The sequence below is a fragment of the Thamnophis sirtalis genome, unplaced genomic scaffold (assembly GCF_051295495.1).
Source record: "Thamnophis sirtalis isolate CommonGarterSnake01/CBP01778 unplaced genomic scaffold, rThaSir2_p1.2 scaffold_14, whole genome shotgun sequence".
NCBI lineage: Eukaryota > Metazoa > Chordata > Lepidosauria > Squamata > Natricidae > Thamnophis > Thamnophis sirtalis.
Window position 1 is genome coordinate 30308866 of NW_028261394.1, and position 23571 is coordinate 30332436.

Sequence of the window (23571 nt, forward strand, 5' to 3'; positions counted from 1 at the left end):
CCACTGGTTTTTTTTTTTTTTTAGCAAAACTGCAGTATACTGAACAATGAGTTTACTTAAAGGCCACAGTTCACTTAATGACCACAGAAAAGTCCAGGATGGAATGAGGACTCCTGACAAACAGGAAGTTAGATTAGAAGACCTCCAAGGTCCATTCCTGTCCTTTGATTTTATGATTCATTTCAGTCCTGCTTTCACAATTGAGATTCTGAAACAACGCCTCCAGAAATTGTGAATGCTCCAACACTGGAGGTTTTTAAGAAGAGATTGGATAATCATTTATCTGAAGTGATGTAAGATTTCCTGCCTAAGCAGGGGGTTGGACTAGAAGACCTCCAAGGTCCCTTTCCAACTCTGTTATTCTATTCTATTCTATTCTATTCTACTCTATCCCTATCCCTATTCTTCCTATTCCTATTCCTATTCTATTCCACCTCAGTTGAACACCAAAGCTCCTGACAAACTTTAGTTAATAGTGGAAATTAAATGACTTTTCTTTTTTTTAAAGTGACTTAATTACAACAAAAATACATAATAGAGGGGAGTGGGGGAACAGAGCAGCTTTAGAATCCAAAATGAATAAGTACCTGTTTCTTCTGGATTGATCCACCGAATAAATCAGCTTCCTCAGCCAGCTTTAAAGAGCCAATAAAAATACAGCCAGGATTAGTTTTGTAAACAGAAGACTTAATGATGTGTTGTAATTTCAACGCATGAAACATAAAAACATTAATGAATGCTCCTGTTTCAATACATAACTGTTTACAAAGTGCAAACAGTACCAAATTTATTTATTTTTCTGTGACATATAGAACAGATTCTGAAGAGCCTATCTAATATTTTGGATGTATATATATGTATATGTATTTAGTGTCACAATCCCTGGTATGCCCAAATATGGGAGGAGGCATACTGCTTCCTTCCATTTATTTATTTACCAGCACAAATATAACATATGTGTGTGTGTGTGTACATACATACATACATATAGGATGGGGGGGCTCTGTGTGTGTGTGTATACATACATACATACATATAGGATGGGGGGCTGTGTGTGTGTCTGTGTGTGTCTGTGTCTGTGTCTGTGTGTGTGTGTGTTCCAGCATAACTCTGGAACACCTCAAGCAATTTCAACCAAACTGGTGACTTACTCTCTGGAGAAAAATACTGTGAGGGTAAGACACTCCTAACATCCCTCAGGATGTGTGTTCTGTTAAGACGCAGCCTGTTGTGCCTTTAAATGGCTTCTACTGTACTGCCATAAAATGGCTTCTGCTGTACAGCGTAGTGGAGTTGCCATGGTAACGGCTTCACAGTACTCCACGAGGGGGCCCCCTCTGGTAAGGGGGAAAATCCAACATTAGAATTTATGTTTGGTCCAGACATTTCCCTCCTATAAATAAATATCTGGAAAACACCAGGCTATCGGCTAGTGAATTATAAATGTGAATGTGACAAATTCTTATTTAGAGTACAGAGATTACTTTCAGCATGGAGTTGATGTATCATCAACAGCAAGCTAGCATTACCTATGTACAATCAGCCCACGAAGAGGAAGATGGAGAAGCAGAAGAAGGGGAAGGGGAAGAAGGAAGAGGAGGATGTGAGAGGTGTGAATTTAAGTCTGAGGGGGACGAAGATACTTCAGACCCATCCGAAAACTGAGTTAAAATGATTCGTTAAGTTAGCAACCGTGACTGATCAGTTAAATGACATGTGTATGTATAGTGTACATAATTGGATTTTTCTAGTCTAGTGGAAAGAAGGACTAGGAGTAACATAAGAGCCTAATATTTGAAGGGCTGCCACGAAAAAGAGGGGAGGTCAACCTATTTTCCAAAGCACCAGAAGACAGGACTAGAAGCAATGGATGGAACAGTTTGCCTTCAGATGTTGTGGTTGCTTCATCACTGGAGGTTTCTAAGAAGAGATTGAATAGCCACTTGGAATGGTATAGGTCTCCTGCTTGAGCAGGAGGTTGGAATAGAAGACCTCTAAGGTCCCTTCCAACGCTGTCATTTTGTTATTCTGTTGCTATATATCAGTGTTTCTCAACCTTGGCAACTTGAAGATGTCCGGACTTCAACTCCCAGAATTCCCCAGCCAGCGAATGCTGGCTGGGGAATTCTGGGAGTTGAAGTCCGGACATTTTCAAGTTGCCAAGGTTGAGAAACACTGCTATATATAAATACAAAGAAGCTCTTCCACATACCTCTCTGTAATTGCTGGGGTGCCTGCGTTTATAGCTTCCTGATACAAAATATTCAACCCACAAAGCCATTTGTCCGCCTCCTCCTTTGAGTCAGCTGCCATGGAAAGGAAATGTAAAGATGCAAATTAAGAAACTTGATGTTGCAAAAAAAAACAACACCCACCCCATCACCAAAAATGAGAAACATCTGTTATCCCACCGCACAAGAATAAATTGCATACTTCTGAAGGAAAGCAAAATGTCTGAGAGGAATTCCTTGAATTTTTTTTTTAATTAAAAAAGATACATTAAACCAGAGGTCCCCAACCTCCACGTTCGTGGACTGGCACTGATCTGCAGCATGCCACAAACTGGCAAACAAGCAAAGCCCCATCCGTGGGATGCAGGAAGCACGTGAAACCATACCTCCTCCCATCCATGGAAAAACCTCTCTCCCATGGAACTGGTCCCTGGTGCCCAAAAGGTTGGGAACCACTGTTTTAAACTTTTGGAGCCTTTTCCCTCCAAAACTCAGCCATTTAAAGATATGTGTGCATCAATTCCCAGAAACTGAAACATATGCGGAACGGTTGCTGGAATTGGGTATGTCTAGTTTGATGAAAAGAAGAACTAGGGGAGACATGATAGCAGTGTCCCAATATCTCAGGAGTTGCCACAAAGAAGAGGGAGTCAAACTATTCTCCAAAGCACCTGAGGGCAGGACAAGAAGCAATGGGTGGAAACCAATCAAGGAGAGAAGCAACTTAGAACTGAGGAGAAATTTCCTGACAGTGAGAACAATTAACCATCAGAACCACCTGCCTTCAAAAATTGTAGCGGCTTCTTCACTGAAGGTTTTTAAGAAGAGACTAGACAGCCACTCATCTGCAATAATATAGGATATCCTGCTTGAGCAGGAGGCTGGACTAGAAGACCTCCAAGATCCCTTCCAACTCTGTTATTCTATTTTGTTCTGTTCTATTCCTAGTTCTAATTCTAACTCTAATTCTGGAAGTTGAAGTCCACACGTCTTAAAAAGAATTCCTCTCCAGCAAATTCCCAGCCCACAGGCTTTCAAGATAGTTTACAATTACCAACCTTTATCAGGCTTGGAGAGCGGCCAGGCCGATATCTTTCAGACGCCATGATACTTGGCAAGAATGCAGGAATGAACTAATTGTCTCCTGCAAACTCCATTCCCCTTTTGCTCCTCTTTTATTCCCTTTGGGAGGGGCCATTCACCATCCACCTGTGGCCTTACTCCCAATTCGACCCTTGTCCCTGAGCTGTCCCCATCGTCTGGCAACTCTGTGCATGCGCACACAGGGAACAGGCTCCACCTGTTCTTCTGCCCCACTGATCTCCGACTCTGAAGTCTGCTGATAACTGTCGGACAGCCCTGGCCCCACCTCTGCCTCTGACACAGAGCCCTCATCAGAGCCTTCCCCAGACTCCAGGACTGGCCCATGTTCTTCCCCAACCTCCTCACTGTCCAAATCTGCTGCCAGCTCCACTGGCCGGCCACAACAGGAAGATTGCAAATGACAATCACATGACCCAGGGATACTGCAACCATCATAAATGGTTTCTTGCCAAGAAAAAGATGGGAAAATATGGGGTGACACACTTGATAAATGCCTTACTTTTTTACTTAGCATAGGAAATCCTGGTCCCAACTGTGTTCGTAAGTCGAGGACTACCTCAGTGGTCAGGGGAGTCCGCAGAAGAAGACCTTCCCTAGTTTCTTGGACAGTAAAGGTGGGGGGGGGGGGTAGAGATGTACCTTCTGACTTGCAAAATTCTGTTAACTTAACCTTAACTGTAGATTTAAGGCTACTTAGTACTTTGTGGCTGTGATCCTTGTCTGGTCTACCTTGCAAGTTTGACCCTATGTTAGATGTGATCCAGAATTTCAGGGATGTCTGATCTTTGCAGCTTTCCAAAATGATTCTATTCTGTTTATTTGTTATCCTTACAGGTAGCGCAAGTCTCCCTCAAAAAAATATTTGCAGTTGGGAATAAATATGAAGATGCCAACACGCATTTGGAAGGAGTAACGTTACAATCCTATATTTTAAAGGGGAGATTCAGACACAATAGGTTTTACCTGCTAGGCTTAAAGTGTTGAGAACAAACTGAGTGCCATAAAAAATGGTGAAGCAGTGCTCCTCCTTCTGACGTGCCCCCTTTCCACGCTCAAAATCCTTCGCATTTTTCCCTGGTCTGATTTCCTTGATTTCCGTTAAATCCACTGAAAAAGAAAAAGAAAAAAACAATGAAAGAAATCTAAAATGTCAAGGTTATTTCAGCATGAAATTCACCATGTAAATGAGATGAAGAGTGTGAAAGAGAGGAGAGTGGCAAGAGGAAGAAGAAAGGATTAGGAGAGAGGGAAGAGGGGGGAAGAGGAGGAGAGAAAGGAGTGGAAAGAGGAGAGAGGAGAAGGAAAGAGTAGAGAAGAGAAAGACGACAGAGGGAAGAAAGGAGATAGGGAGGAGGAAAAAGGGAGAAGAAAGTGCTGGATAGAGTACAAATATGGTGTATGGAGAGCAGAAGAGCCAATAATAGTTTTTGGGGGTTGATGGTAAGACAAATTGACATAAATATTTAAAAAATAGTTTTGGTTATGTAACGATATACATGTGGTTATTTGTATGAAAATGAAAAAAAAAACGTTATTTAAAAAAAGGGTTATTTCAGCACAAGCCCCTTCCTCCAGGATGGCTACTGAATCCCATTTCATAATCAAACTCTTGGGTAAAACTGCTATAGGAAACTCATCTGAGGTTGAACAACGGCCCAAAAAACGTTGCCATCTAACCAGCAAAAAACTAGAGAGTTGGTTAGTCGTATTTCTCACTTGATCACAGGAGTGCAAGTAGAATTTTGCATTTGTACATAAGGATCATTTTTGTACTTGAAACTTAGGGCACCTCCCGAAGACCATTCAACCATCATCCAAGTGATATCAACCCTGTTCCCATTTTTTTCGTTTTGGCACCAAAGGGTTAAATGATTCTATAAGTTTTCTCTGACACGTCCGTGGAACAGCTCTCCCCCCCCTCCCTGAGATAAGGACTGCCCCATCCCTGCTGATTTTCTGAAAAGGGTGAACATCTAGTTTTAGGCACTGGGGCCAGGATTTTAATGGGGTTCTGGTGTGGTTGTGAATAAACCTACCATAAAGGTAAAGGTTCCCTTTGCACATATGTGCTAGTCGTTCCCGACTCTAGGGGGGGGGTGCTCATCTCCATTTCAAAGCCGAAGAGCCAGCACTGTCTGAAGATGTCTCCGTGGTCATGTGACCGGCATGACTAAATGCCAAAGGCACACAGAACACTGTTACCTTCACACCAAAGGTGGTTCCTATTTTTCTACTTGCATGTTTTACATGCTTTCGAGCTGCTAGGTTGGCAGAATCTGAGACAAGTAATGGGAGCTCAGTCTGTTATGCAGCGCTAGGGATTCAAACCACCGAACTGCCAACCTTTCTGATCGACAAGCTCAGCGTCTTAGCCACTGAGCCACTGCTTCCCTATTGATTCTATCATGGAGAATTCTTAAGATGTTACCTAGTTTTTAACTGTTTGTACATCTGAGTTTTGTTCTTAATCTCGGTTTGCTGATTCTCAGGTGGATGCATGGATATATAAATCCACTTTATAAGTAAGTGGATAAATAATAAGCAAGTCACTACATGTATTGGAACAATCCTGCGAAACAGGAAGAAGAGCTGCAGAGTAGACAATGGTCAGATGAGTCTACAGAAGGAATGGCAAACATCTCAGGAGAGAGACCTTCCCTGTTTCTTGGACAGTAAAGGTGAGGGGTTAGAGATGTCTCTTCAGACTTGCAAAATTTTATTAATGTAACTTTACTGTAGATTTAAGGCTAGTTAGTACTTCTGGCTCAGCGGTGGGTTCCTACCAGTTCGCACCTATTCGGTAGAACTGGTTCGTCAAATCTACCGAACCGGTTAGAAGAGGTTCCACCAGTGGACCCGGAAAGCAGGCCACACCTACAGAAGAGGTTCCAAAATTTTTGAAACCCACCACTGGTCCTTGGATATGATTATTCTACACTATCATGCTCATATTTATAAAACTCAGTGCTTCTGTGAAAGGTAAGGATGGCTACTGCGTTTGCGGTGCAATCAGAACATTGCGTGTGTTGAAGTTGTTTTAACGCAAACCAAAGATGCCTTTTAAAAAACAAGTTTACATCATAGTCTTATGCATTCCAGTGCTGTGTGTGAGGTAATTTAAGGTGGTTCTGACAAGTGTCGTCGGCATCTTCATATCCGGTCACATGGGTGGCAAGCCACTCCCACAAAGGAGGCCACACCCACAGAGTAGGTTCGAACAATTTTTGAAACCCACCACTGATTTAAGGCTAGTTAGTACTTCTGGCTGTGCTTCTTGTCTGTATTATCTTGCAAGGGTGACCCAATGTTAGATGTGAACCAGAGTTTCAATAATGTTTATCTTTGCACCTTTGCAAAACCATCATCATGAAGTCCTCTGGCAGCAGCCCTAATCAACAAGGAAGCTCCTTCTCATCCATTGGCTATTCTACACCTCAAACATTGTTTACAGAACACAAAAGAGCTTTTTTAACCCCTAACAGATGGCAGCAGCAGCAGCTACTCCAAGAAGGACAAGCAGGTCACAGCACAAGAAGAAAGGCTGAAGGTTCAACCTGGCTAAATGAAATTAAAAGAGGTGGCAACTTATCACTGGATAGAACTCTACCATTGCTATATTTATCAATTATACCAGGTAATAATCATAGAAGCATAGGGCTGGAAGAGACCTTGGGGGTCTTCTAGTCCAATCCCCTGCCCAAGGAAGAAATCCTTATGCCATGCTAGACAAATGGTTGTCCAAGATTTTCTTGAAAACCTCCAACAATGGAGTACCCAGAACTCCTACACTGACATCTGTTTCCAAACTCTTTATTTTGCTTGTTAGAGACTAAAATATATGTGAATATGATTATTATTGCAAACACTTCTCTCTATATAAGACAATTCATCCCAAGAAATTCTGAAATGTTCTGCTGATCCTAAACAATGTGCTAAAAATGATTAACTGGTTCAGTTAATTACAAGATGTGTAAGATCACACTAAACCAGATGTTAAAAGACATCTGAATTCTATTTATGGGATGACAATCCACTTCAGAGCTCTTATATATATATGTAAGTTATGATGCTGGATATATAGATCATAAAGTCATGATGCTGAATATCTGTCTATTCTGTCTATGTATCATCTATCATCTATGTATCATCTATTATCTATCTAACTATCATCTATATTTATCTATCTTATATAAATATATATTCAGCATCATAACTCTTAATTCTGAAGAGCCTATCTAACATTTTGGCCTTAAACAGTATCTATCTATCTATCTATCTATCTATCTATCTATCTATCTATCTATCTATCTATCTATCTATCTATCTATCTATCTATCTATCAATCAATCATCTATCTATCTATCATCTATCTATCTTATATAAATACATATTCAGCATCGTAACTCTTGACTTCTTACATGTTCTTTCATATTTGACTAAAATTTACATAAATTATATTCAGATAGTCTTGTTTTCATATAGAACAGCTCTTCATACATTTCTAAAGAAGTTATTTAAAGTCATCAGTGTTGAAATGATCTCTGTAGGACTGGTGCTTCTGTAAGAATTTTGGTCTTCAAAATTAACCTCGGTCTGATAGTGGCCAAGGTGGGCATCGGCTTTGTCCATATTGTATTTTTCAAAGGTTTGGCGTAGGGGGTTGTTCCCCATAAAAAAAAATGAAAGGAAAGTTAACATGACATTAGCAGAGCACCAAGTTCAAATATCAGGTTTATTTCCAGCACTGTTTCGGAGCCATGCCCATTCTTAGAAAAGGATTTCTAAATACCACCAAAGCATTTTGTCTGAAAACGTTCGCAAATGCTTCCTCATGCTAGGTTTTATTAACATAATTGCATTACATGGAACAGAAAGGAAGCCAAAAAAAGAGTCAACTTTATTTGAAACACAACTGGTGTGCGTTCTTCCGATAAAACACTGACTCAAGAAGAGAGGAAGTGGTTTCATTCCACTATGCAAACTGGATGTAAGAGCAGACAATCTTCCTACAGGTCAAGGGTTAGAGTTTGAACAGCCACAAATAAATTGAGTGTTTCAGTCTACAATCGGAATTATCTCCCATGCTATTTATATGATAGAGTCGTAAGCAAAGAAGTGTAAAGTGCAAGTGTGAGCAAATGCAGATGTGCTTGGGTGTGTAGGCATATAAATGTGCATACGTGCTCACACAAATGTATACATACTAGCTGGATACCCATGCTTTGTGACAAAACTGTGTGATCCGGCAATGCAGGAGAAATCCGGTTCAGTCCGGTTCAATCCGTTGGCTCAGTGGTGGTCGGTGGTTGAAACACATAAGGGAATATCTCTCCTACCACCTTGAGTCCGGAAGCAGTGCCATAGGTGGAAGGAAGGCATAGACATTTTGGTGAGGTACTGACGTTTAGTACTGTAAGGAGCCCCAGGCTGCTACTGAGTGAAGGAGTGGAACGTCTGCCAGTTTGAACTGAGGTAACGGAATGTGAGGCAACTGGCAGTTGGAACAGAGTTCTTTTCAGGTGGGAAGGGGGAGTAGAACTCCTTAGCATCAGAGTGTGTTAATTACTATATAAGAAATACTAATGATCTGATGGTCATTTCGCAAAATCCTTTCTTAAAGAGTATCTAGAATCGAACAAGAACATACGTGCCAAATTTCAAGTTTGTAGGCATTACAGTTCTGAAGATTTCGTGATGAGTGAGTGGCATTTGGCTTTTATAGATATAGATATAGATATAGATATAGATATAGAGAGAAAAGTAATCCTTGACTTACAACCATTTGTTTAGCAATCATTGGAAGTTACCACAGCACTGAAAAAATAACTTTTACTTATGACAGGTGCCCCATCCCCATGGTCACCTGATCAAAATTGGGGCATTTGGGAACCAGCATGTACAGGTAGTCTTTGACTGACAACCACAATTGAGCCCAAAATTTCTGTTGTTAAGTGAGACATTTGTGAAGTGAGTTTTGCTCCATTTTATGACCGTTCCTGCTGCCATTGTTAAGTGGCTCACTGCAGCTGTTGTTAGTAACACGGTTGTTAAGTGAGTCTGGTTTTCCCGTTGACTTTGCTTGTCAGAAGGTCACAAAAGGGGATCACATGAGCCCAGGACACTGCAACCGTCATGAACCAGTTCTCAAGCATTCGAATGCAAATCACACGATCTTGGGATGGTGAAATGGTCGTAAGTGTGAAAAATGGGTCCTAAGTTGCTTTTTTTCAGTGCTGTTGCAACTTTGAATGGTCACTAAATGAACTGTTGTAAGTCGAGGACTACTTGCACTATAACCACTATCAAATTGCTGCCAATATCCCTTGCCATCTTCAAACACCTCCAGACTTCAGCACCTACGTAAAAGGGCACAGTAGATAGATAATAGTTGATGGGTTTGCTACATATTTGTTTGTAAAAGAATGTTGGCCCAACTTTCAATGATTAACAAGGAGAAGGGAAAGGAAAGGGAGGAAAGGCTGACTCAAGTTAAAGCCAAATAAAAAATTGACGTTAAGATTAAAAATGGGAAGAAGATGTGTCTAGCCATTTTTTCCTCTTTTATATCAAATTAGTTGATAACTCGGTGTTGCCCGGGTATTTATTTATAGGGGGGAAAAGTCCAGACCAAACTTAATTTCTAATGTTGGATTTTCCCCCCTTAGCAGAGGGAGCCCCCTTGTGGAGTACTGTGAAGCCGTTACCATGGCAACTCCACTGCGCTGTATAATAGAAACCATTTTACAGCAGTACATTAGAAGCCATTTTAAGGCACAACAGGCTGCATCTTAACACAACACACACACCGAGGGGTGTTAGGGGTGTCTTACCCCCCACAATATTTTTTTCCAGTGAGTAAGTCATCTTTATAACAAGTTTGGTTGAAATTGCTCGAGGCGTTCCAGAGTTATGCTGGAACAAACACACACACACATACACACACACAAACAGAGGGAGGGAGAGCGAGAGAGTGAGCCATTTTTATATAGAGATTTAGGGAAAAGTCTAACTAAGTACACCCCTATCCCTGAATCAATGCCAGCTGTAGCAAGATATAAACACTGTTGAATAAATAAAACAGATACCATCTGAAACAAAGGAAGTTTGATTCCATATTTTCAGAAAATACAAAAGAAAGCTGGGGTTTTTTTTCCAAACTCTTTCCATCTGTTCACAAAATACAGGTGTGAAACAGAATGCAAATACAAACAAAGGGATTTTGTTTTGAGTTTTTCTTCCCGGAAAGTCAACATGACCAGTATTTTCACGAATCAGCCTTGGATATGGAAAATGTTAAAAGCCATTGTTTCCTTTGCAAATTTTGTCTCACCGACCCCAAACAGTCAAAACAATATTGTTAGCTTAATTCTTGTTTCACCTTGCTTGAGACTGAGTTTCACATAGCTGAAAATACACCTGGCAGCTTAGTACCTCAATCTGAAAAAAATAAACTTTTTTCAGCTATGCGTATCAGCTTTATTATTTTTGCATGCCTTGCTTACTGCAACTGGAGGCTAAATCATATGAGGAACAGTTGCAGGAATTGGATATGTCTAGTTTAATGAAAAGAAGGACTAGCGGAGAGTTTATAGTAGTATTTCGGTATTTGAGGGCCAGTCACAAAGAGGAGGAGGTCAACAAATTCTCCAAGGCTCCTGAAGACAGGACAAGAAGCAATGGATGGAAACTAATCAAGGAGAGAGCAACCTAGAACTAAGGAGGAATTTCCTGACCGTGAGAACAATTAATCAGTGGAGCGACTTGCCTCCAAAAATTGTGAATGTTCCAACACTGGTGATTTTTAAGAAGATGTTGGATAACCATTTGTCTGAAATGGTATAGTATTTCCTGCCTGAGCAGGGAGATTGGACCAGAAGAACTCTAGAAAGTCCCTTCTAACTATTATTCTGTTATTCCTTCGGATTTCTGTTTCTTAATAGCTAAACTGTTTCTTAATAGCTAAACTGCTTCTTTATAAATATTAGGCTTCTATAACCATCCTGAGAATAGGAAGCGAAAACAGGTAACAAGCAACACAAATATAAAACACACAAGATACTCAGTGTTGTGGTTAATAGCTATGATGTGCTAATTTCTAGTCCTACTGCCATTTCCCACAACCCATCCTTCAAAATGAATCAAGAGAGGCTTTTGCAGGGTTTTTTAAAGCAAATTTAAATTTAAGCCACTGGGCAAAATTAGATTTATTTATTTAGTTAGTTAGTTAGTTTGTCAAACATGTACGAGATAACAGGTCTAAGTATAAACATGGACATGAACGCAGGAAATGGGTACAAATAAATAGGGACAGTAGGACAGGGACGGTAGGCACACCGGTGCGCTTATGCACGCCCCCTTTGCGGACCTCTTAGGAATGGGGTGAGGTCCACGCTAGACAATTTAAGGTTAAAGTTATGGGGGTTCGAGGATGTAACAACAGAGTCAGGTAGTGCATTCCAGGCATTGACCACTCTGTTGCTGAGGTCATATTTTCTGCAATTGAGATGTTATATTCAGAGTTCTGCAGATTAAGTATTGGACGTTTCACTGCAAGTCAAAAGTATATCAGATTTTAAGAAGGACAGGGAAATGCTGGTAAGGTTCACAATATCTTCATTCCATCAATGCTTCTCTCTCCTCTCTCTCCCTCCCTCCTCCTTCTTTCCTTCCTTCCTTCCCATCTAGGAAATAAAAGCAAAAAAGAAATCTACAATTTAGATACGATGAAGAATTTAGAGGTTTTATGCACACTTCATGGAAAGGACTGCTGGAAGGTGTATTTTTTGTTCTACCACTTTTTTTCTTTTTCTCCTTTGATTTTCAACGTTAAGCTTCCTCCCCAGGGATGGCTTCTAATCAGGCAGGTGCACAAGGGGAGATAAATTGGTAAAAATAGGCAGTCAGATGATGGTGGAAGAGCACTTGTGACTTTCTACCGTCATGCCATCCAATTATGCAAATGTTCACCTCTGTTTCCATATAGGTGAAAGTTAACTGATTTTAGTTTTTCACTTGGGGTGTAGGAGAGAAAATGAAGGGTCGATCACAAGTCCCGGTGACAATTTCTCCAAAGGGGCAAGAGCAAAGTAAGATTTACCAAAATGGAAGGAGTTGGAGACATTGTGGCAATTAACGCAGGTTAAAGGAGGAGTCGAGTATGTCTAGTTTAATGAAAAGAAGGTCTAGGGGAGACATGATAGCAGTGTTCCAATATCTCAGGGGTTGCCACAAAGAAGAAAGAGTCAAACTATTCTCCAAAGCACCGAAAGGCAGGACAAGAAGCAAGTGTTCTGATCTAGACTACCCAAGAGCATGAAGCAGACTCCTTGTCCCAACAAAAAACCCTTTTATTAATTTCCTGTGAATTCTGCTCATTCACATCCAGCAAAGTCTTTCAAGGGAGGATTTACAGTCACAGACCTTATCTGGCTTGGAGAGCTGCCAGGCCAATATCTGCAGAACTTGGCAAGGAGTCTTGGAGAGTCACGAACCAATTAAGCGAACTAATTGTCTCCTGCAAACTCCACTTCCCTTTCGCTCCTCTTTTATTTCCTCTGGGAGGGGCCATTCATCATCCACATGTGGCCTTACTTCCAAGTCGACCCCTACTCTTTAGCTGTTCCCTTTGTCTGGCAACTCTGTGCATGTGCACACTGGGAACAGGCTCCAGCTGTTCATCTGCCTCACTGATGTCTGACTCCGAAGGCAGCTGATAACTGGCATACAATTCTGGCCCCCTCTCTGCCTCCGACACAGAGCCCTCAGACTCCAGGACTGGCCCAGGTTCCTCCCCAACCTCCTCACTGTCCGAATCTGCTGCCAGCTCCACTGGCCACTGGCGGGCCACAACAGCAACGGATGGAAACTAATCAAGGAGAGAAGCAACCCAGAACTGCAAAAATTGCAGACTACAGGAACCATTTGCACTACTCAAGTGACCCCGAGGACACAGAAAAAAACCTCCAAGTGCTTCAACGACCCTCTAAAAAAGGATGCAGATTTCTTGCTGTCTGCAAGGAATAAAAATCCTTCCATTCCCCACTATCCCTTCAAAGCTGAAGAAGCTTCTTGGATGAGAAGCAAAACCTCTTCAAAAGAAAAAAATAACAAGGACGTCCAGTTGCCTCCTGAAAAAGCACCTTTGGGACAATCATGACCTACCTGGATGACTGAGAATCTCTACAGACTTTAAACCTAGAACTAAGGAGAAATTTCCTGACCGCGAGAACAATAAACCGGTGGATTAACAACTTGCCTTATGATGTTGTAGGAACAGCAAGTACTGAGTTATGTTTGAGGGCCCCTGCAGGGCTGCCGTGTGGGGGAAAAAGAGGAAATGGACGTTTTGCATTATGTCAGCTTAGAGCAAATAACGTTCACTTTTGCAGAGGGACGGACTATATTTAAACTTTAAACCATCTGAAGAGCACCCAGTAAAATAGGCAGCTGGAGCAACAGCTGTTTGCATGGCTTATTTCCAAAGAGATGGAGCAAAAAACAAAACAAAAACCAAGATGGGTGGGGAACAAACACACACACACACACACACACACACACACACACACACGGGTCAGGAAGTTAGCTTTAAGCAATGAATGACACTGCAGACAAGAACAACTGAAAGAAAGAAAAAATGGCAGCCTGGATTATATGAACAGGGAAAGCTGTGATTCTCTTCGAAATGGCTTTTCGTTCAGGATGTATTTTTAAGGCTGTTTTCTTTGGGGGGGGGTGCGTAAAACGCAGCGTCCGGGGGATACAGACTCTCGCAAATTGGCGGCCTTTCTAGCCGATCGAACCCGAAGTTACAACTCTTAACAGAGCAAAGAGATAAAATGACATTTGCAGTGTTGCTGCTCCTCACCAAAGAGGAAGTGTCCGTGAATCTAATGGAGGTTAGGTTTCTTTGGGGGGGGGTGCGTAAAACGCAGCGTCCGGGGGATACAGACTCTCGCAAATTGGCGGCCTTTCTAGCCGATCGAACCCGAAGTTACAACTCTTAACAGAGCAAAGAGATAAAATGACATTTGCAGTGTTGCTGCTCCTCACCAAAGAGGAAGTGTCCGTGAATCTAATGGAGGTTAGGTTTGCACTGTCGCGAATCACACATGAAGGCAGAAGTGACAGTTCAGTGATAGTGCAGGAAAAGGAAATCCACTTTCTCCCTCTCGGGAGCACAGCAAGTGGAGGGAGGATGTGAAATTGCACATGGCTAGGGTTTTAGTGTGAACCTTTCCTTGGGGAAAGACAAGGAGCACCGAAGGTTGCCTTTATGCTAAGAGGCCTGGCGTGGACTTCACAACAAGTCAATCCATCCGAATAACAGAGCTGGAAGGGACCTTGGAGGTTTTCTAGTCCAACCCCCTGATCAAACAGGAAGCCGTATCACCAGTGATGGCTAACCATTTTCGTGCCAAGTGCCCAAAGAGCATGCACCAGTGCAAGCAAGTCCCAAATGCAATGCAAGTGCCCCTCCACGCATGCACCCTGCACCACAGCGCATATGTGCCTATCCCAGTGCATGTGCGCACATCCCCACGCACGCGCCCTGCCCAGGGGTGGATTCCGGCTGCCGGTTCGCTCAGCAACACGCCATAGGAGAGAACCAGTTTGGGGGCATGGCAGGTCGAGTTACTACCTACTCGGCCAAACCGGTCAGAACCGGTAGGACCCCACTTCTGGCCCCGCCCGCCCTACCCATTTTTGGCTTTCAGGTTGGTGCAGGCCTTCCAGGCCCAAAACGGAGCACGGGGGGATGTACACAGACACACACCCAAAATGCAATGCTAGTGACCCCCGCACATGCTCCCCCATGCATCCCCCACATGCGCCCCTCCCCTCCCATGTCTGTGCGGCAGAGACCTGAAAACCAGCTGGCCGGCAAAGGCATGTGCAGATCCACAGTGGAGCTGGGCTGGGGCAACAGCTGGTGTGCCCGCAGAGAGGGCTTTGCATGCCACGTGTGGCATGCGTGCCATAGGTTTGCCATCATGTTGTAGGGTCTCAATTCGGGCACTTGGCAAGTGACATGCATTTAAAATGGTTGCAGCATCCCAGGGTCATATAGTGGCCATTTAAGTCCTTCCCAGCTAGTTTCTAACAACCAAAGTCACATTAATACTGCATCCAGTTTTGGTTGCCACGATGTAAAAAAGATGTGGAAACTCTAGAAAGAGTGCAGAGAAGAGCAACAAAGATGATATGGGGAAGAGACTAAAACATATGAAGAACGGTTGCAGGAACTGAGTATGTCTAGTTTAATAGAAAGAAGAACTAGGGGAGACATGATAGCAGTGTTCCAGTATCTCAGGGGTTACCACAAAGAAGAGGGAGTCAAACTATTCTCCAAAGCACCTGAGGGCAGAACAAGAAGCAATGGATGGAAACTAATTAAGGAGAGAAGCAACTTAGAACTGAGGAGAAATTTCCTAACAGTTAGAAGAATTAATCAGTGGAACAGAAGTTGCCTCCAGAAGTCGTGAATGCCCCAACACTAGAAGTCTTTAAGAAGATGTGGGATAGCCATTTGTCTGAAATGGTATAGGGTTTCCTGCCTAGGCAGGGGGTTGGACTAGAAGACCTCCAAGGTCCCTTCCAACTCTGCTATTGTATTTTTTTTTTATTTACAAGATTATAAGCAAGGTACACACCATCTTCCAACGAGAGGGAAGATGACGAGAATAGCCACATTTCCTTCCTTACTAGAGGATGATGAACCACTTTCTCTCAGCCACTGGGAGATCAGTAAGACTTGGAACACTTTGAATATTCCAGTGTTAAATCATTTGATTGTTTGGTAAAGAATCCACGATGAGAATCGTGTGACGGGATATATGAAGCTTGAGGGATTGCTTTTTTTTTTGCATGCAATTTTTGCACACGAAAACAGCAGCCTAGAGCAGTGTTTCTCAACCTTAGCAACTTGAAGATGTCTGGACTTCAACTCCAGAATGCTGGCTGGGGAATTCTGGGAGTTGAAGTCCGGACATCTTCAAGTTGCCAAAGTTGAGAAACACTGGCCTAGAGTAAGGTAAATAATCCAAGTTAACTACTGTTTCTCCAATATGGCTAAAAGTCTGTAGAGATTCTGAGTCATCCAGGTCATGGTTGTCCCAAAGGTGCTTTTTCAGGAAGCAACTGGACTTTTTTGTTGAAGAAGCTTCTTGAATGAGAAGCAAAACGTCTTCAAAAAAAACCCCAAGGAAGTCCAGTTGCCTCCTTAAAAAGCACCTTTGGGATTTCTCCAATATAAGGACTACTCCATTTTAAAGACTACTCAAGGAAAGCTTTCCCAATCTCACAAGCTTTCCCCCACCCCTTTGTTAGTATAATAATGAATAAAAAGGTTCTTCTCATTCCTGCTTCCACATCCTGACTCTTGAGTTATCTCAGCAGGCTTTAACTGGTTGTGAACTGTCCACATGTTGTCCTATAGTAAAGATAAAGGTTCCCCTCACATATATGTGCTAGTCATTCCCGATTCTAGGGGCTGGTGCTCATCTCCATTTCCAGCACCAGCGCTGTCCGAAAACGTCTCCATGGTCATGTGGCCGGCATGATGAAATGCTGAAGATGCACGGAACGCTGTAACCTTCCCACCAAAGGTGGTTCCTATTTTTTCTACTAGCATTTTTACATGCTTTTGAACTGCTAGGTTGGCAGAAGCTGGGACAAGTAGCGGGAGCTCACTCTGTTAAGTGGCACTAGGGATTCGAACCGCCAAACTGCCAACCTTTCTGATCGACAAGCTCAGCATCTTAGCCACTGAGCCACCGTGTCCCTTTTGCTTTCCTATGCCAGGCACCTAAGAGCTGTGGCTTCGATGAGCATGTAATTTTGGCTTCCTTTGCTCGCCTTTGATCTTCCCTTTCATGTTTAAAGAAAGGCTCTCTTCTTTCCTCCAGACCCAGCAATATCTGGATCTGGACAGGACCTCTTGCTCCCAAGGTTGCTACTTTTGGTATTTTGCCATGCCATCTTCTTCTTCCTCTTGTGTTGTCAAAAAGGGAATAGCTTTGGAGGCCCTGAGATTTATAGAAACTACTGGAGGACTTCCATTTCTCATCTTTACTCACTGGTGATACAGATGTTTACTCAGTAGAACTACGGTGGTCTGTGACTTTGGTGGTGAGAGTAAAGTCATTCCTTGCATTGACAAATCCCTACATAGTTAATGTTGGGTATATATTAGTATCTATTATGTAAAAGGTCACGGTGGCTCAGTGGCTAAGACGTTGAGCTTGTCGATCAGAAAGATTGGCAGTTTGTTGGTTCGAATCCCTAGCACCGCGTAATCAAGTGAGCTCCCGTTACTTGTCCCAGCTTCTGCCAACCTAGCAGTTCGAAAGCACATAAAAAATAGCAATAGCAATTGCAATAGCGGTTAGACTTATATACCGCTTCATAGGGCTTTCAGCCTCTCTAAGCGGTTTACAGAGTCAGCATATTGCCCGCAACAACAATCCGGGTCCTCATTTTACCCACCTCGGAAGGATGGAAGGCTGAGTCAACCCTGAGCCGGTGAGATTTGAACAGCCGAACTGCAGAACTGCAGTCAGCTGAAGTAGCCTGCAGTGCTGCATTTAACCACTGCGCCACCTCGGCTCTTAAAATGCAAGTAGAAAAATAGGGACCACCTTTGGTGGGAAGGTAACAGCGTTCCATGAGCCTTTGGCGTTTAGTCATGCCGGCCACATGACCACGGAGACATCTTCGGACAGCGCTGGCTCTTCAGCTTTGAAATGGAGATGAGCACCGCCCCCTATAGCCAAAAACAACTAGCACACATGTGTGGGGAAACTATTACCTTATTAGTGGCATAATCACAGACATTGAGAAAAGACCGATGGAGAAGAATATCTGTAGCTCAGGGATGAGCTATAGAGTCCTTAGTGCTCTCTGAGTGTGGTGGCTTTCTTGTAGACATTTCATTATCCAGCTAAGTAACATTCTCAGTGCTGGTGAGGGACTAATATCAGCCAATCAATCAGAAACCAAAACCTTAATCAAGGAACTACCAAGGAGAAAACCACACTCCCACCAACACTGATAGGGCAACCTATTATATATAAACAGAAAAAAACCCCACTCCCTACTACCGTAGCACTGATGATGTTATCTAGTTGGATAATGAAACATCTGATATCAAACAACCAAACTCAGAGAGCACCAAGGATCCTTACCAGGAAAGCAGTAAAGGGAGTTCTCACATGCTCAGATACCTGCCTTCAGAGGTGTGCAAAAGATGAGTTTCTTGTGCAAAACCTGGTGCATAACTAACAAGTTTTCAAAGGAACGTCCTACCTTCCTTATCTCAATTTTCATCTGTCTCACATTTTCAGTGTTACGGTAATACAAATTAGCCATGACACTGCAAGACCATAAGACTGCCTAATAATTCTGCATTTCAGAATTGCATTACAAAGGGCTCTGTTATATCAGCTCCAGTAATAACCAGACCCTAGATTCATCAAAAATGCTTACATAGGAGCGGGGAAAATGAAACTGTAAAAATACTCTGTTTCCCTGAAAATAAGCCCTCCCCGAAAATTTTGCAACACAACAGCAGCCATGAGGTGCTCACCGCCTCCTGCACCTCAAAAGTAATAAGATCTCTCCGAAAATAAGGCCAAACGTTTATTTTGAGGGGGTCAAAAGAAACTAAGACCCTGTCTTATTTTCGGAGAAACACGGTAGAAGTTAGACTCAGAAATTCTAAGCAAATTTATAAGCAGCTTAGATGTAAAATCTTGCATCTTAAGACAAAGAGGAAAGGGAATAATATACAAGTTTATTCAGTAAGCCGTAATGTTTTCGACATGCTGAAAAGCAGTATAATGTATTCTTAACTATCCTTAGAGGAAACCAAGTAACTTCTTTTAAAACCAAAGAATAAATTCACCATCACCATTTTCTTTTATGTTGCAAAATTCAGGATTATAGGCACGAGTCCTGCGGTATGTTCAGAACGGATCACCCACAAAAGATATTTGTCTTAAACAGTTTTATGAACTACTAGCTGATAACTCGGCGTTGCCTGGGTATTTATTTATTGGGGGGGGGATGTCTGGAGGAAATGTAATTTTTAATGTTGGATTTTCCCCCTTAGCAGAGGGAACCCCCTTGTGGAGTACTGTGAAGCCATTACCTTAGCAACTCCACTGCACCGTGCAGTAGAAGCCATTTTACGGCAGTACATTAGAAGCCATTTTAAGGCACAACAGGGTGCATCTTAACACAACACACACAACGAGGGTATTAGGGGTATCTTACACCCACAGTATTTGTTTCCAGAGTGTAAGTCATCTGTGTACCAAGTTTGGTGGAAATTGCTCGAGGCATTTCAGAGTTATGCTGGAACACATACACACACACACACACAGAGCCATGTGTGTGTGTGTGTATATATATATATATATATATATATATATATATATATATATATGTATGTATGTATGTATGTATGTATGTATGTATGTATGTATGTATGTATATACATACATACATACATACATATATATATACACACACACACACAAGTTACATTTTGGATTGGATAAAAAAGACAAGCTAAAATTTGCAGTGAACCAGTTAACAGTCTGCTTTAAAGGGGGAAAAGGGGGGCCATGATCCAACTCTATATTTGTGGCAGGAAGGCAAAAACCACAAACTGGAATGGTAGATGTTTTGCACATTTTCCAAAATGCTAGGGCTTGGGACATCGGCTCTGAAAGAGATCAAACATCTAGAAGTAATCCAGGCTGCAACGCTATGCCCTGTTCCTTGGGAATAAGAATCAATTAGTTCAAGTGGCTTTAAGTAGTTTGTTTCAATCAAAGGTCAGATCATGCAGAAAAATCAGGTTACAAAAAAAAAATCAAAACAACATCAACCAGCAGTAAAGCAATAGTACAAACTGAACCCGTTTTGTTCTAATAAATTATAACATAAATTATAACTCAAAGAGCTTTCAGGTAATGATGTTTCTCAAAGTTGCCAACTCTTAAGATTTGGACTTGTGAACATTCAGAATAGGCTCGAGAATTCTGGGAGTTGAGGTCCACACATCCTAAAGTTATCAACTGAAGAATAATAAAATAGAAGGAATTTTCCATTAAATGGAATGCCCGTTATATAAATATAAACAGGATTTTTTATCTATTTAAATTTAATTATTTTACACACCCTGCCAAAAAAAGTGTGTACAGTCAAGGCTCTGGTTTTCCCAGTTGCAATGGATGGCTGTGAAAGTTGGATCATAAGAAAGGCTGAGCATCAAAGAATGGAGGCCTTTGGTGCTGGAGAAGACTCCTGCGAGTCCCTTGGACTGCAAGGCAATCCAACCAGTCAGTCCTAGAGGAGATCAACCCTGACTGCTCTTTAGAAGGCCAGATCCTGAAGAGGAAACTCAAAGACTTTGCCCACCTAAGGAGAAGGAAGGACTCCCTGGAGAAGAGCCTCATGCTGGGAAAGATTGAGGGCAAAAGAAGGGGATGACAGAGAATGAGGTGACTGGACAGAGTCACTAAAGCAGTAGCCATGAGTTTAATTTGACTCCAGAGGATGGTAGAGGACAGGAAGGCCTGGAGGAACGTTGTCCATGGGTCGCGATGGGGCGGACACAACTTCACAACTAACATCATCATTTTACACAGTTGCAAAACAAGAACAGAATTTTACATGTTTTATACATTACACGTCCCTGCTGTGTTATAAAGCTCTCTTTTTCTACTGACACCTATCCAAAGGTGTATTGAATTTTTATTAGACCTCGATGTGATTTTTTTTTCCTAGCAGACGGTTTCATTCTGATTTGTACAGTGTACAATTTGTAACATGCTGCTTTCACTATGAAAACTGCAAAGTTTTCAACCACAATGCTTACTGTAATTAGTTTCAGCTTTTACTCCTAATGATTTGAAGTTACCTAATTGTAAGCCAACAATTTTGAATACCTTTACACTGATAAATAACGTGGGATAAAAATGTAAAACCCATGTAGTTTCCCACAAGCATTCTACAAAAACTCACAAAAACAAAAGCAAAAAATACATTTCCAAATCAGCAATAAAAATGTTACACACACAAACACATTTATTTATATATACGTACATGCATACATACACACACACAGAAACACACACACACAAACATATATAAATAGATATGCATACATACATACATATATACATACATACATACACACATACATACACACACACATACACACACACACCATGTTTCTCCAAAAATAAGACAGGGTCTTATTTTATTTTGACCCCCGAAATAAGTGATTAGCCTTATTTTCAAGGAGGTCTTATTATTTTGAGGTGCAGGAGGCAGCCAGCATGGCCACCTTATGGCTGCTGCTGTGTTGCAATATTTTGGGGGAGGGCTTATTTTAGTGCATGTGCTCAAACGCCCGATTGTGTTTATTATCCAGGGAGGTCTTATTTTCGGGGAAACAGGGTATATATGCACATACACACAACCACGCACACACAGAGAGAGACAAGCTTCAAGACTGCAATTTTTAAAGAATGAATGTAAGCCCATTTGCAAAGGGAATTTCGTTCCTACTAATACATTAGCACGTCTTAAAAAGTTATTTTAAACTGCAGTCACGCATGAAACCAAGATAATTCTACCTTCCTGCATGCTGATGAAAAAAAATCTGGTTCAGTTTGAAATCCACTCTTTGAGATCCACTTAAATTCCACTTGATTCTTCTTGAATCAGAAAGAAATCAATTCATTTAGAAATGGTAACATTGGTAGAGGTAGTCCTCAGGTTATGACTGCCGTCAAGACAAGAATTGCCATCGCTAAGCAAGTCTTGAAAGTGCAAAGTCCTGGGGACCACATTGCTTAGCGACATTAATCCCAGCAGTCTTGGTTACTGTCATAACCCCAAGATGCACTGGTTATGAAATGAGAAATGGAAGTTAAGGAGTTAAGGAGCACAAGGGGGCTTTGTTAACCAGTTAAGGAGCACAAGGGGGCTTCGTAAGGACAGAAGAGGCCCTGTGCAGGTTGCATATGGTTTAGGATAACCCGAGGAAGGACAGTACAAGTACAGGAAGGCCATGGGGTGTTGGGCATAGTGCCACGCAAACATGGACAGGCTAGTAAGTGGATAGCAGAGCACGAACACGGAAGAATGAGAGGTACCTACCAGATCCCCTTGTGAACTTTCCTGCAGGCTTCCCCACTGACTTTCCTTGTTGCAGGCCAGCAAGGAAATTCACAATGGTGATCCTATAACCACGGCTCTCTGTGATGCCATAATCATGAGCCTGACACCTGCGTGCCCAGTTTATATATTGCAATGGCCAAAACTTCAAGGATCGGTCACATGTTCATATGTTTACAGCATCGCTGTAATTCTGAATAGCCATAGCAACAGCACTTAGACTTATATACCGCTTTACAGTGTTTTTACAGGCCTGTCTAAGCGGTTTTACAGAGTCAGCTTATTGCCCCCAATAATCTGGGTCCTCATTTTATCCACCTCGGAAAGATGGAAGGCTGGGTCAACCTTGAGCCAGTGAGGATCGAACTCTTGGCAGTGGGCAGAGTTAACCTGCAATACTGCCTTCTAACCACTGCACGTCATGGATGGATGGATGGATGGATGGATGGATGGGAGAGAGGGAGGAATAGCAATAGCACTTGGACTTATATACCGCTTTACAGTGCTTTTACAGCCCTCTCTATTTTTTGTATTTGTATTTGTATTTGTATTTATGTTTATTTGTATGCCGCCCTTTTCCCTGGGGGGACTCAGGGCGGCTCACAATCCAAAGGAGGGGGGAAAACATACTTTTACATATAAGACAGTACAAAATTAAAACACAACATTCATACCATTCGGGCGGGTTAAGCAGTTTACAGAGTCAGCCTATTGCCCCCCAACAATCTGGGTCCTCATTTTACCCACCCTGGAAGGATGGAAGGCTTAGTCAACCTTGATCCTGGTGAGATTTGAACTGCCAAATTGCAGGCAGCCATCACCGCGGCTCAAGAATGGTCACTGAATGGAAATAAGCCAAGGACTACCTATAAAACTTAATTCTTTAGCTACCATTTTAAAACACGCACTATTAAAGGAGAATATTTGTAGCTCAGGGTTGACATGAGGAGTCCTTGGTGCTCTCTGAGCTTGGTTGTTTTCTTGCCGACATTTCATTGCAAACTAGGTAGTATCATCAGGGTTACCAGTGTTACCGATAATGTTA

At 42.1% G+C, this 23571-nt stretch overlaps 1 protein-coding gene across 2 annotated transcripts in view; it reads right to left on the bottom strand.

Moving 5' to 3' along the window:
- Positions 1–23571, bottom strand: part of PLCG2 (phospholipase C gamma 2) — a 104897-nt gene that overhangs the window by 56044 nt on the left and 25282 nt on the right. For both annotated transcript variants that reach the window (XM_087729406.1, XM_087729407.1), the window contains exons 3-5: positions 4299–4442; positions 2213–2306; positions 588–635 (exon numbers count right to left, since the gene is read on the bottom strand). In XM_087729406.1, coding sequence (XP_087585532.1) covers positions 588–635; positions 2213–2306; positions 4299–4442 — 286 coding nt within the window. The remainder of the gene's footprint in view (positions 1–587; positions 636–2212; positions 2307–4298; positions 4443–23571) is intronic.